Source organism: Zea mays, chromosome 9 (assembly GCF_902167145.1).
Source record: "Zea mays cultivar B73 chromosome 9, Zm-B73-REFERENCE-NAM-5.0, whole genome shotgun sequence".
NCBI classification, from domain to species: domain Eukaryota; kingdom Viridiplantae; phylum Streptophyta; class Magnoliopsida; order Poales; family Poaceae; genus Zea; species Zea mays.
Window position 1 is genome coordinate 155,817,320 of NC_050104.1, and position 15,880 is coordinate 155,833,199.

Sequence of the window (15,880 nt, forward strand, 5' to 3'; positions counted from 1 at the left end):
AGCGTGAAGATGATCTGATGGACAAGTACCCAGAGCTCTTTGCTAGCCAACCCTGAATCTCGAGGGCGAGATTCTTTTAAGGGGGATAGGTTTGTAACGCCCTGAATTTGGGGGTAGAATTTTTTCTTCTTTTCTCTCACCAAATTCGGGCGTTACTCTCTTTTCTCTTTCCCCGTTTGCTCCTTCTTCCCAATTTCAAACCAGTATAGCGGCAGGTGTCCGTGTCATGTATAAACCAAAACCTAAGTGCCATGGGTGTTGCATCATGCCGAAGCACATTTCTTTGCCTGAGGTTGAGTGTTCGTCTCGTTCCGTTCCGGATTTTGATTCGCGTTTTAAGTCCGTTTAGTGGTCGCGCTCGTCGTAGGTTTTTGATCCGCGAAGTGGTTCGGCCCAACCCAGCTTAGTCCAGCCCAGCTCAGCCGGCCTGGCCCGCCCCGGCCTGCGCGCCCCTGGCGCCCAACCCCCCCCCATGCGCCCCCACCTCTCCTCTCTCCCTCATTTGGATCTCCCGCACAACAACTTCCCTCTCCCTCTTCCACCTCTCTCTCCCCGTGGTGCCCTAGGGTTTGGAGACGGCGATCACCGGATTTTGGACCCCGAGGTGAGCTCCCCTCCCCTTCTCTCTCTCTCTCCCTCTCCCTCCTCTTCTTCCCCCCCGCGCGCGCCCTCCCTCTCCCCTGCCCGCGCCCGACCCCATCCCCGCCCCTGCCCGGCGTGGCGGCGCCCCTGCCCGCCCCTCCCCGCGGCGGCGCTCGGCCTCCCCGCTCGGCCCCTCCCCTGCGGCGCCCGGCCTCCCCGCTCGGCCCCTCCCCCTCCCTCCCCGCGGCGGCGCTCGGCGCCCGCCCACGGCTCGCCCGCTCGGCGCCCGTCCCCGGCTCCCCCGCCCGCGGCGGCGGCGCCCGCTCCCTCCCCGGCCCGCGGCCGGCCTCGCCCGCCCCTTCCCCGACCCCGGCGGCCTCGCCCGCCCCCTCCCCGGCCCGCGGCGGCGCTCCCCCGCCCCTCCCCGGCCCCCGGCGGCCTCCCCCTCCCCTTCCCCGACCCCGGCGGCCTCGCCCGCCCCCCGCCCGTCCCCCGGCCCCGCGGCGGCGATCCCGCCCGCCCCTGCTCGCCGGTTCGCGTCCCCGGCGCGGCCCCCGGCGCGGCCCCGGCCGACTCGGCCGCTCCTGGCCGGTTCAACCGCTCCTGGCCGGTTCAACCGCCCCTGGACCGGTTCAACCGCCCTCCCCCCCCCCCCCCGTTCGGCCGCCCGTTCCCGTAAAGTCTACGTAGTGATGCCCTGCTGGGTCACCTTGGTAGTGATCAATGGAGAGTCATGATCTCCGGGCAGAATGGGAATCACGGCTTGTGGGTAAAGTGCACAACCTCTGCAGAGTGTTTGAAAACTGATATATCAGCCGTGCTCACGGTTATGAGCGGCCAAGGGAGCTCCAGTGATTAGTGGTACTTGATCAGAGATACTTTGGTACAGGTGGTTATGAGATCGATGGTTCTGGTTATGACTATGGTGCTGGTAAGTGGTATTCTTTCCGTTTGGAAAGGGTACATCGGGCTAATAACTTGGGTTAATGCTAAAACTTGGCTTTCTACTAGTAAGTAATAATCTGACCAACTAAAAGCAACTGCTTGACTTATCCCCACATAAAGCTAGTCCACTACAGCCAAACAGGATACTTGCTGAGTATGTTGATGTGTACTCACCCTTGCTCTACACACCAAACCCCCCCCAGGTTGTCAGCATTGCAACCACTGCTCAGGAGAAGATGAAGCTGTGGAAGGAGACTTCCAGGAGTTCCAAGACTACGACGAGTTCTAGGTGTGGGTTAGCGGCAACCCCCAGTCGGCTGCCTGTGAAGGCCGCAGTTATCTACGTTTCTTTTCCGCACTTCGATTTATTGTAAGAACTATATGGACGTCTCAGACGTACGATGTAATCGACTATTATTCCCTTTTAATACTATTTTGAGCACTATGTGATGATGTCCATGTTATGTAACTGCTGTGTACGTGAATAACTGATCCTGGCACGTACATGGTTCGCATTCGGTTTGCCTTCTAAAACCGGGTGTGACAGGAGTTGATTCTCAAAGAAGCTCATAAGACAACTTATTCTATACACCCTGGCAGCGAGAAGATGTACCAAGACTTAAAAAAGATTCTGGTGGTACGGCATGAAAAGCGAGATCGCAGAGTATGTTGCCATATGTGATAGTTGTCAGAGAATCAAGGCAGAGCATCAGAGGCCCGCATATTTGTTGCAGCCTTTGCGGATTCCTCAGTGGAAGTGGGATGAGATTGGGATGGACTTCATAGTTGGTTTGCCTCGCGCTCAAGCCAGTTATGACTCTATCTGGTTAGTAGTGCAGTGTTGGCAGAGCTATACATGTCCTAGATTGTATGCTTGCATAGTGTTCCTAAGAAGACAATGTCTGATCGAGGAACCCAATTCACTTCTCATTTTTGGCAGCAATTACATGAAGCCTTGGGCACACACTTGAAGTTCAGTTCAGCTTATCACCCGCTGATAGATGGTTAGACTGAGAGAACCAACCAGATCCTTGAAGACATGTTGAGAGCTTGTGCTTTGCAAGACAAGTTAGGTTGGGACAAAAGGCTACCTTATGCAGAATTCTCCTACAACAACAGTTACCAGGCTAGTTTGAAGATCTCACCATTTCAAGCACTATACAGAAGGAATTGTCGAACTCTGTTGCACTAAGACCAACCTGGTGAAAGGCAAGTGTTCGGTGCAGACATTTTGTTTGAAGCCTAAGAGAATATCAGAAAGGTTCGAGAGAATCCGAAGACAACACTGTCCAGGCAGCGAAGTTACGCCGACACTCAAAGAAGAGAGCTGAGTTTCGAAATGAGATATTATGTTTACCTGAAGGTGTCACCCATCAAAGGAATCAAAATGTTCAGAGTTAAGGGCAAGCTAGCACCTCCATACATCGGGCCATACTAGATTCAGGCAAGACGTGGAGACGTAGCATATCAACTCAGCCTACCAGAAAGTCTGTCAGTCGTGCACGATGTGTTCCATGTGTCTCAGCTGAAGAAGGGCATAGGCATGGCACGAGGCTATCTGTACCCGAGCTTTTAGGCAACGTGATTATTGGTATGGAGGCCCCATCCCATATATTTATATATGTATATATATTATATTAATGCGTGTATGAAATTATATGCATATTATTAAATATTCAATAAAAAATTCTATTTAATGCTTCAAAGTTTATAAAATGACAAATGTAAAATACAGTCATAAACACTTGTCTTGATATCACACTAAAAAATATCTTCTAATATTTTGTGATACAAAGTCATAGATTACACATTGAGAGAAAATCTCATCCAATAACTTCTTCTCAATGCATAGAATTGCCAAATTATTTAACTTCTCTTGAGTCATTGTTGACCTTAAATAATTTCTTAATAATTTCAATTTTGAAAAGCCTCTCTAAAGTCTCAGCAGATAAAACTATCATAATATAATAAATAATATTTAATAAGCAATTGAGATATTATAATAACAATTTAAATTCTATGGTGGTTCATGGCACAACGTGCCATCTTGCTAGCTCCGCCACTAAGGCTGTGTCCAGCAAGGTCCGGTAAAGGATACGGTACCTTAAATGTAGCGGACGTCGGCCTCCTTTTTCCCTCCAGCAAGGCACACTAAATGGTCCGGTAAAATAGCGGATGGTACCTTCGCACGCTACTCCTGACGCATCACTGTGCACACGCTATACAGCCAGTCCCGTGTCTTCCTCTCTCCACTTTCTCTCATGTGCACGTGATGGTTGTGGGACCCATAGACTATGGTGTAAACTGAACACCGGAAATTGATTTAAGTACACGTAAATGACATTTTTACATGTAATTGCAAATTTATTTTTGGCAAACGAACGATAGATATTTGTTAGAGTTAACCAACATGAATTAATATATATACAATAATCATGGATAATTGATTTCCTAATTAATATACGTTCGCAAAATTGTCCAAGTGTCATTTTTGCATTAGTTAATTACGTCATGTTCAAATTATATGCAAAAGAGTGAATAAATATGGTACTTTATGGATTTTGTTAACACTGTAGAAATAGAGAATGGAATTTAGAGGACGTTGTTGGAGATGAAAAAAATATAGAGAGTAGAATCTTTTATAGTGTGCTGTAAAGAACAGAGAATATTCTTTTAGGGGATGAAATTTAGGGGACGTTGCTAGAGACGGCCTAAGCAGCCGACAAGACTTTTTCTGCATGTCGCGCTGCCACTCCGGTCTGCCTGCCAGGTTAATTTAATGTGTTTAAGTTGAATTATGGTAAAAGAGTTAGAGGATAAAATATCATTTTAGATCACAAATAAACTGAAATAAGTTAGTATTAGGTAGCTTATTTCGGGTTATTTATAATCACAAACCGTGTGTTTGGTTTCCTGCGTCTGCCGAGCTCTTGGAGCCGTGGATTCTTAAAGCATCTCTTGTTAATTTTCCTGCATAACGTAACCAGGCTCTACACATGCAAAAATAGTTTCTCAGCCTGCCAGGCTCGTCAGACACGCGCGAGAGGAGCGTAGCTGGTGGAGCAGGCCGCGTGCATACAGACCCAGCAGGCCACTACATAGATCCTTGGTCTGGCACGTATTCCTAGAGCACTTTTTATTTTGTTTTCCATTGTATATTTTAATTGAAATATTTAATCACTAAATCAATTTTAGATCTGTGTTCTTGATATTTTTACGAACAAAACTAGATTACACTTGCTATGTAAATTTTAAAGATTTATTTATTTATTTTATCTCATCTTTATTTTGGTGCGGATAACCAAACAAATGATACACTTGGTCTGAATGCATTAATACAAACAACCAAACAAAAGTCTGTTGCATGATTCTAGCCTGACCATATGATCCTGTCTCCTCAGCTACTGGCCAAGTCGAACCCGGTTGCCATCATGACGCAACCAATCACATGGAAAGTGATGTTTTACTCTCTCACCCTTTCACCGTAACCTAACTTATATATTCAAGAAGTAAAACAAACATGTCTCTAGGCCTTGCTTGTTTTCCTCTAGAATTATATAATCCAACTTATAGATTATATAAATACGTAATGATCTGGCTATGAATTATCATAATATAGTTATCTAGATTATATAATCCACCTAATAATTTGTATTATTTATTTGTCTCTTAACTTATTTAATATGGATTACATAATTTAGAGGTAAACAAACGACTTTATGAATCATGTTTAACCGTTCAGACGGTCTTAACGGTTTCAACAGCCCGAGGGTTTAATTCACCTTAAAAACATGGATAGCCTTTGTTTACCTGACTAAATGACAGTTTAAGGGCGTGTTTAAAAACAAAGTATTTCAAAATGACAGTTTAGGGGCGTGTTTAAAAATAAAGTATTTCAAAATCAAGGTTTTAGAGTACTTCAGTTTTTAAAATGTCATAATATAAATATAGTATTATTTACAACACTCCAAACAATTCTTGTTTGAAGGCAAAGTATCACAAACCATGATATTTAGTAAATATGACAAGCTATCTTAAACCATGATATTTAATGTATATATACCAAAATCCAGTCATAGATAAAAAAAAACTTTAGATTAGAGTGGAGTTTTAAATACTCCAAAAAAATAAATATCATGGTATCTACTAAACCATGGAACTACTAAATTATAGTATTCAAAAGATAGCTTTTACAAGGTAGCCAAACACTTGGAAAAATACTATAATATTTTTCAATACCACGACTTTATCTCAAAATTCAAAAAATACATAAGTATATGGACACGTCTAAATGCAGTTGCAATGACTCTTCCGTCCATTGATCAAAAAGAGTTTCTATCCCCCACCATTCTTCGTCTTCCAAGCACCTCGCGCTGGCAACCACGTCTCTGGACCTTGTAATTCCCTTTGTGGACATTCAGGGCTTGCACTTGGCCGTCTGAAACCAAGCATGGCTAACGAGTTGTCACCTGAACGAGCTCTTAGAAACCTTGATGTCTTCTTTGGTTGCTTATTGCCTCCTCCGTTGCACTAGATGACTTTCACTATCCAGATTAGATGAAGGTCCAGCGGCGGCCGGTTGGACCTCCATGGAAGATCGATACCCATCCTTGGACAACACCTCAGCTTCTCCTTTCTAAGCAAGATGGTTTGATTGAAGCATTCTTACAGTATCCTGAATGTTATCTGCTTGTGCCCTGTTCACATCATCCGTCAGCAGTGCTTTCTATAACATGAACTTTCTACTAGTTCCACCTCCATTGGCTAGTTCCACCTCCATTTTCTTGGAGGCTTTTCTTCTTTGATAAGAAGAATCCCCCCTTCCTATTATTTCCATTTTCTTGGAGGTTTTTCAACCGTGTATTTGTATAGTGCGCATCAGCAAGTTCCCTCTGTTTTCGAGAATCAGGCAATAGCCTAGCCATCTCAGGAACAAGGTGCGACAGTCCGAACTGTTCGACATATGAAAGATACTCAAAAGCATCTATGGTACCTCGACGGTATTCACCAGCGATCTCTTTGAACGCAGAGTACATGTCCTCGTTCATTCCCAGAGCATAGCGCATCTTTGCAGCATGGATATCCTCGGCAGCAGGAAAAGTTCGAGGACGCTTAGGCGTAAAAACAGGCTGCTTCATCTTGTTACTAGACCCAGTCAAAGGGGGGAACAGTGACTCATCTCCAAGCCTCGGAGCGTCCCTTGCACTCTGATTGAGACTGGATTGCTGCTCTGATAATGAAGGGGATGAGGTTTCAACACTATTGTCAGGAATATCCGGGTCAGAAAGAGGTCGGAAGGACAACTGTTCCAGCACTCGTCCAGTCCTTGAGCCTTCGCCAACTTCAGCTTCCCTAGAACTGGATCCAATACTTAATGACTGAAACGACTCTGAAACATTGTCAAGACGCTCTGCATGGCCATCGGCAGCTGCCCGGTCTTTTTGTGCAGTTGATGGGATATGGCAGTCAGATTTATCATGGAAAGCATTTGCAGATGATGAGATATGACAGTCAGATCGATCATGGAAAGCATTTGCAGACGATGAGATATGACAGTCAAATCCATCATGGAAAGCATTTGCAGATGATGAGATATGGCAGTTAGATCGATCATGGAAAGCATTACCGCCCCTGCCACGCCGTTGTTCTTGCTCATTTCTGCGATATATAAAGCTGCTAGGTGTCTGAAAGGGACAAATTACAAAACTTAGTGTAAATGAGCCAAATAAATTAACCACAAAAATATAGTGAATCTTTTACCAAGAACAGATACATTGGATAGAGGAAAACCATGATGGGAAACGAAAATACTAGAACCAAGTTCACACCTCAAGTGCAGCATTCCTCTGAGAACGAGACATCCGCCCACCGTGCTCCATAGCATTATGCTTCTGTTGAAATATACTACTCAATAAGAACCAACAAAAAAACTTGGTACATGTGCTTAATGGCTGATGATTATTAGCAAACCAATAACTTGTTCCAACTTGCCTTCAGCTGCGCTTTACTCAGGAAGACAACAAACTTCTTTTCCAAACATGCTTCATCTTCACATAGGAAATGATCTTCTCTAAAATGCAACTGAATTTAATTGAAAGAGCATATATGAGAATGCAGTCATACCACTTTCCTGTAAATAGATTTAACGCGTATATGTTGGATAAGAGATAGATGCCTATAAATAGATCAATTTGGTACAACATACCTCAATGTCCTCATAGTTCGCGAAATATTCAACACGACCAGGGTTCTGCCTATAAACAACAATCACAAATTCAACACATCAGATAAATCGCTACATAAGCTTAGCTAAGGACAAAGGTTGTTGTATACCTACCTCTTGCATATGTGGCAAGAATAGTGTTCCCTGGACGTATGCATGTAAAGCTCACTATCTCCATAAAATGAACTTCTGCAGAACTCACACATTGGATGCCCAGCAAAACCATTGCGCTCTACCTCAGAGCCATCCACTTCAGAGTCGCCAGTCTTCATATGCTGAGCTAATTGTGACTTCAAATAAAGCTTTTGTTCACAAATGAACACCTTCAAAACACACGAAACCATTTCAATAAATAATCATGAATATAAAAATCGCAAGTGGGTATTCAGGTTAAATAGTTCAAATAATTAGATATTTAGGTTAAATAGTTCAAATAGGCTATTCATTTCAAGTGTCTTTAGTGGGTTGAGATGCATATTCTGGAAAACATCATCAAATTAAACCATGCTATATAAATAAACGAATAAATGCTGCTCCTTATACAAAGCAAAAAAAACTACAGGAAGGAAATAACATTTTTCAAATTTAAAAGTATATTGTACAGTAACATAACAGCTCACTAGGTAAGCTATAGCATAGGTGCCAACATCATATACTGATATACAAGACAAACTGCATTGAACTGTACATGCACAATGAAGAGGCCTGTAAACTAAAAAGAAACCATTATGCATGAAACAGAAACAAAGGAAAATCAGCTCTAGATTATTCAAAACATGTCTAAAGTTTGATGCTAAATTTGACAGCATAATATATGAAATCAACTAAGGGGTGATAACACTTAGAAACACAAATTGGTGTGATTCCTAACACACAATATGCAAGTTGATCAAGTATTTCACCTTCCTCCCTTCCAAACAAAGATTGCACATGTGCAACCTATGCACATGGTATAAATGTCCCTTCAGTTGATCAATGTTCCTGAACTTGCTTCTACGCTTTGCTTGAGCAGCAAGAGCATCCTGATCTTCTGCGTTGTCACAAACATTACAGGAAAGTTGACACATGGACCGTATCATCCGGTAGTGGTCCGCATCATCAAAGTATGCCTGTGTATCCCCATGGTACCAGAAATCCCCAGCTTTGCCCTCGTTTGCCCCATTGGGGAACACAGAGAAATCAGTGACCACTCTAGTGTATTTACCCATGGCCTGTGAAATGGGAATACAATGTATAATTATATTTCCATGGATACTATTCATACGCAATCTTATTATATTTAAAAAACAGTTCAGAACGGTATGTTGAGATTTCTAAGTGTGTTTTGGCAACATATAATGATTCGGTGTGCAGAAGGCCAGATATACACATAGAAGCTCACACAAATTTCTTGTTTGTCAAATTTGATGTCCAAAGATTACAAGGCACTACAAGATTAGTTTCGCACCAAAAAAACTTGAGCAGTGTCAAATTTGATGTCCATAGCCAGCAATGATTCTATTTAGAATTTACAGAAGATAAAACTAGGGAAGGCATCGAAGAATTCACTGATATTCCTATGGGATCAAACTAGAAGCACAAAAAAATATACCACAAAAGATATTATGTGCATTCATTATCTGAACAAGTATTACTCATAAAAAGTATTATAATTTGTATTAACACTCTCAGAACCAAACACCTACACAGAAATCTCGAAGAATCCAATTGACAAGCCTAACAATCATCTGAAAAACCAAAATTACAAACCTAAAATGATTATGATAGAGACGACCTCAAAGCCCCTACTATCCAGGCAACTAAGTCATGAGACAACCTATGCTGTCAGGCTACAAGACATCAAAAGCATCGTATATTCACACTATTACCTAAAACATTCATGATACCAGTCGCAACGAGACCCTTCACATCTAATTCTACTCGCAAAAATTAATATGCCAATACAACCGAAACCCACCAAGATCCAACAAGCGCATCCACGCAACAGACAACAATTAACGAACTACCCGTCCGGAGAGATCAAACCCTGGAGGTACTAACCTTAGTGACGAAGACCGATGGGCAGACCGTCTTGCAGATACAGCACCTCTTGTCGTCCATCACTAAACGTAGGCGGGCGACGCATGTGGAGCACACCTCGCGGTGCCCGCACAACCCGTAGGCCACCCAATCCATCGTATCTGCGCACACCGCGCAGAAGTCCTCCATGGATGGCGGGCAGGGAGGATCAACCCCTGGCGGCGGCAATGAAGATGATGCTGTCACGCTCGCCCCTGGCCGAGGGAATCGCCGCGACGTGAGCTCTCGCCGACGCAGGTAAGCGCGATACGTGGTTGTTACGATTCTGATATTCGTTGGCTCCTTGCAGCCTCCTTGGCGCATTATCGTGTTTATTTATAGTCAGGTACAAAACGAAATCCGAGGCAAACAAAATCCGAGGCCCAATTACGGCCCAAAACGAAATCCGAGGCAAACAAGATGACGCAAAGGACGCGAGACGGAATTGGAACGGACAATCACTATATTTACGATCTGTTATTCCTTGCAGCATCCCTGGCATTATCGTTTTTATCTATAAGGCCCTGTTTGGGAACACAGTTTTTCCAAACTGCAGTTTTTTAAATACTAAAGTATACTTTAGTCATAACATTACTGCAGTTTACAATGCTTCAGTTTTCGAATACAATAGTATCCAATATATCAAGGTGTTTGGGAAAAACTTTGGTTGAGACCAATCAGCCAGAGCGGGACCCAGCTGACGCTCTCTTTACATAGAAAAACTTTGGCTGAGACCAAAGTTTCTAAAACTACAAAACAAGTGTAGTATTTACAATAATACAGTTTAGTATACAGAGATTTCATATGGGTTGCCAAACACCTCAAAGTATATAATATTATAGTATTGCTCAATACTACAGTATTGCTTCAATACTGCAGAAAAACTTTGTTCCCAAACACCCCCTAACCTGTTACCGTCATGCACATGGATCAGATTAGATTGATAAACAATAATATAGATGAGATTGACGTATTGTTGAAAAACAATAATATAGATGAGATTGCGGTCCAAAACCAAATCCTGACACCGAATAATGGAATTGCCGTATTTATTTAGAACTTGTTCAGTGATTCCTATGCGACATACATTAGATGAGATTGAAAAATAATAATATATATTTTAACTTGTTATGGATTTAAACTCACCCAATCCACTTCAGTCCATGAATTTTGGTGAAAACGAATAGATTATCTCAATCCATGTGGATTAGATGGGATTGGCGGGTTTCAAATTCATAGCATGTTAAAATCTCTACTAATATTGTTCATTCTCATCCAATACATATGATATAGAAATAACCGAACAAGAGCTATTGAGATTCAAAAACTCCCTGCAATAGTTGTTGCACCTCTTATCTCATTATCTTTATTTAGTTGATTGTTTTTATAATCCTTACCCTAGATGCAGAGTATATAAATATTTTTGCACTCTTCGACTAAAAGGTTATTTACCTTATCTCATGAATTATAAAGTGAGTAGAACATAAATAGGTCAGAGAACACTTACCTTCACCAACCAGTTGTTGCTCAGGGTCTTCTCCTGCAACTTCCTCGGACTCCGCAAACGGACCATTATCTATACGAGTGCAAACATACATTCAACATTCTCGAAAAAGAAGGAAACAATACACCATACAATAGAACAGATCATTTAATATGCAACGCGATATAGAGCTCTCATTGACGACTACACGAGAAAGGAATCGAGACGACCGACGCTACGGTCGAGGGATATCCCGTTTACTCTAATCAAATATGAACTAAAATATTTAATTCGACGTCACCTTGATAATGGACATTTATAAATGAATAAATAATTAATTAGAGAGGTTCTATGTGAATTGAAGTAATGAAATGCGGCAAAACGTGCGACAGTGCTTGTGGAAAGTCAGTTGTAGGTCACTCGCGCACTATGGAAGTCGTGCTGATGGGGTTAACATATACCTATAGAGCCTTGCAACAAGTCACACAGAAAACATGTATCTAATTTGCCTGAAAATGTTTCCTTCTTGGTCATTCTCAAGAGTTTCCATGTTTTGGAATAGGGTTGGCAATGGGTACTTGAAACCCGATATCCGATGAGTAAAAACTGAGAGCACCTAGAGGGGGGGTGAATAGGTGATCCTGTAAAACTTCAAAACTTAAGCCACAAAAACTTGTTAAGAGTTAGCACAAGTATGGCCAAGTGGCTAGAGAGGAGTCAAAACACAATAACCACAAGAAATCAATCACAGAGATGACACGGTGGTTATCCCGTGGTTCGGCCAAGTACAAAAACTTGCCTACTCCACGTTGTGGCGTCCCAACGGACGAGAGTTGCACTCAACTCCTCTCAAGTGATCCAATGATCAACTTGAATACCACGGTGTTCTTGCTTTTCTTTCTTCAATCCCGTTTGCGAGGAATCTCCACAACTTGGAGCCTCTCGCCCTTACAAAAGATGTTCACAGAGAATCACGGAGCAAGGGAGGGATTAGCAACTCACACAACACAAAGATCACAGCGAATACGCACACACAAGACCCAGACTTGAGCTCAAGAGACTAGCACACTAGAACGGAGCTCAAATCACTAGAATGAAGAACAAGTGCGCAAGATTGATGTGTGAGTGATCAAGAGTGCTCAAGGAATGCTTGGTGTTCTCCTCCATGCGCCTAGGGGTCCCTTTTATAGCCCCAAGGCAGCTAGGAGCCGTTGAGAACAAATCCAGAAGGCTATCCTTGCCTTCTGTCGTCGGGCGCACCGGACAGTCCGGTGCACACCGGACACTGTCCGGTGCCCGATTTCTTTCCTTAACAGGCGCAGCCGACCGTTGGCGACCGTTGCAGATCTGGCGCACCGGACAGTCCGGTGCACACCGGACAGTCCGGTGCTTCCTTCCGACCGTTGGCTCGGCCACGTGTCGCGCGCCGATCGCGCGGCCGACCGTTGGCCCGGCCGACCGTTGGCTCACCGGACAGTCCGGTGCACACCGGACAGTCCGGTGAATTTTAGCCGAAGTCGCCGGAGAAAAACCCGAGAGCAGCCTCTTCGGCCGAGGCAGCCTGGCGCACCGGACACTGTCCGGTGCACCACCGGACACTGTCCGGTGCACCACCGGACAGTCCGGTGCCCCAGACCGAAACAGCCCCTTGGCTGTACACAGCCAAGTCTTCTCTTCTCTTCTTCTTTCTGTTTCTAACACTTAGACAAGATATTAGTACACAAAACCAATGTACTAAGGTAGGGCTGGAAAAAAGCTCGAGCTCGATGAGCTGGCTCGGGCTCGCAGCAGCTCGGCTCGGCTCGGACCGGCTCGACGCTCAGAACGAGCCCGAGCCGAGCCTGTTTTTGTGGCTCGTGAAAAGAGCGAGCCAGCTCGGCTCGGCTCGGTGCAGCTCGCGAGCTGGCTCGTGGCTCGATCCAACAACAATTTGTTACATAAAATCTTAATTAGCATATAATATTAGTACAAAGTAGACAATAATTTATGTTATTTGAGATTACTATACAAAAATAATCTATTTTCTATATTATATTAGTGATATATCTATTTTACTAATTTAAAATATGTTATTTAAAATATTTTTAAGATTTTATATTATAATTTAGAGAACAGATTTAAATTTATAGTTGGGCTCGTTGGCTCGGCGAGCCGGCTCGCGAGCCTAGAGCGAGCCGAGCCGAGCCGCTTTTCCGAGCTCGCCGGATGAGCGAGCCGAGCCGAGCCGAGCTCGTTGCGTGAACGAGCCGCAATGAGCCGAGCCGAGCCGAGCTCGGCTCGGCTCGTTTCCACCCCTATACTAAGGCTTAGAAACATACCTTAACTTGTGATTTGCACTTTGTTCATCCATGGGCATATTTTCACATTTAAGCACTTGTGTTTGCACTCAATCACCAAAAATACTTAGAAATGGCCCAAGGGCACATTTCCCTTTCAATCTCCCCCTTTTTGGTGATTTATGCCAACACAACATAAAGCAAGTGGAACAAGTGCAAAACTACTTCAAATAAAAACTAACTTTGAGTTTTATTCAATTTTGGCATATATGGATCATCCTTTGCCACCACTTGGTTTGTTTTTGCAAATCAAACTCAAATCTCTATTTCTATGTCAACCACACATGTTGAGGCACAAAGAGAGTCATTCCAAAAGAGATTGATCAAAGATTTCAAAAAATCCCCCTATTTCCCATAATCAACACTTCTCCCCACAAGAGACCAACTTTTGACAATAGAGACAATAAGAGACAAAAGCTTTTGACAAAACAAAAACTCTATTCTACTATTTTCAAAATCTCTCAAGTGGTAGCTGATCCATTTATCGCTTTGGCCTTTATTTTCTCCCCCTTTGGCATCAAGCACCAAAACGGGATCAATCTTGGCCTTATAACCCCATTGCCTCACCAAAATCTTCAATTAAGAGCAAATGGCAATAAGAGTTCATGAGATGAACTTGGAATTAGTTACCCTCTCATCGGAGTGCAGTGGAAGTCTTTCATGGTCCAAGTCCACCTTTTCCCTTTCAATCCTCCTTCGAGACTAAATCATCAAACTCAAGCACATGGTTAGTCTCAAAGGGTCAAGTTGTAACACATCTCCCCCTAAACATGCGCATCACTTTGCAACGGACTTGTGAGGTCCAGGGAGTGTTTGTACAACTTGAGCACCACAATAAGCAACAAAATGCAAAAAGGAACATGATCAAAAGCATAAATACATGTATGCTACAATTCAATCCAGGTTCCGCGAATCTAAGACATTTAGCTCACTACGCAACCTGTAAAAGGTCTTCTCATCTAGAGGCTTAGTGAAGATATCGGCTAGCTGGTTCTCGGTGCTAACATGAAACACTTCGATATCTCCCTTTTGCTGGTGGTCTCTCAAAAAGTGATGCCGGATGTCTATGTGCTTTGTGCGGCTGTGCTCAACAGGATTCTCCGCCATGCGGATAGCACTCTCATTATCACATAGGAGTGGGACTTTGCTCAGATTGTAGCCAAAGTCCCGGAGGGTTTGCCTCATCCAAAGTAGTTGCGCGCAACACTGTCCTGCGGCAACATACTCGGCCTCAGCGGTGGATAGGGCAACGGAAGTTTGTTTCTTAGAGTTCCATGACACCAGGGACCTTCCTAAGAATTGGCACGTCCCCGATGTACTCTTCCTATCGACCTTACATCCAGCATAATCGGAGTCTGAGTATCCAACCAAGTCAAAGGTAGACCCCTTTGGATACCAGAGCCCGAAGCAAGGCGTAGCAACCAAATATTTAAGAATCCGCTTCACCGCCACTAAGTGACACTCCTTAGGATCGGATTGAAATCTAGCACACATGCATACGCTAAGCATAATATCCGGTCTACTAGCACATAAATAAAGCAAAGAACCTATCATTGACCGGTATGCTTTTTGATCAACGGACTTACCACCTTTGTTGAGGTCGGTGTGTCCGTCGGTTCCCATCGGCGTCTTTGCGGGCTTGGCGTCCTTCATCCCAAACCGCTTTAGCAGATCTTGCGTGTACTTCGTTTGGGAGATGAAGGTTCCGTCCTTGAGTTGCTTCACTTGAAACCCAAGGAAGTAGTTCAACTCGCCCATCATCGACATCTCGAATTTCTGCGTCATCACCCTGCTAAACTCTTCACAAGACTTTTGGTTAGTAGAACCAAATATTATGTCATCGACATAAATTTGGCATACAAACAAATCACCATCACATGTCTTTGTAAAAAGAGTTGGATCGGCTTTCCCAACTTTGAAAGCATTAGCTATTAAAAAGTCTCTAAGGCATTCATACCATGCTCTTGGGGCTTGCTTAAGTCCATAGAGCGCCTTAAAGAGCTTACACACATGGTCGGGGTACCGTTCATCCTCGAAGCCAGGGGGTTGCTCTACGTACACCTCCTCCTTGATTGGCCCGTTGAGGAAAGCGCTCTTCACATCCATTTGGTACAACCTGAAAGAATGGTGAGCGGCATATGCTAGCAAGATACGAATGGACTCTAGCCTAGCCACAGGAGCGAAAGTCTCCTCAAAGTCCATACCTGCGACTTGGGCATAACCTTTTGCCACAAGTCGAGCCTTGTTCCTCGT

At 43.8% G+C, this 15,880-nt stretch overlaps 1 protein-coding gene across 1 annotated transcript; it reads right to left on the reverse strand.

Moving 5' to 3' along the window:
• Window positions 1–5,658: 5,658 nt before the first annotated feature.
• LOC103639485 (E3 ubiquitin-protein ligase hel2) lies at window positions 5,659–10,048 on the reverse strand. Its single transcript, XM_008662235.4, has 7 exons — window positions 9,791–10,048; window positions 8,653–8,961; window positions 7,865–8,073; window positions 7,733–7,781; window positions 7,519–7,608; window positions 7,356–7,418; window positions 5,659–7,211 (listed from the first exon to the last, which is right to left on the reverse strand). Exons 1-7 carry the CDS (start codon window positions 9,956–9,958, stop codon window positions 6,273–6,275), a joined length of 1,827 nt encoding a protein of 608 aa, XP_008660457.1. The 5' UTR covers window positions 9,959–10,048; the 3' UTR covers window positions 5,659–6,272.
• Window positions 10,049–15,880: the final 5,832 nt, after the last annotated feature.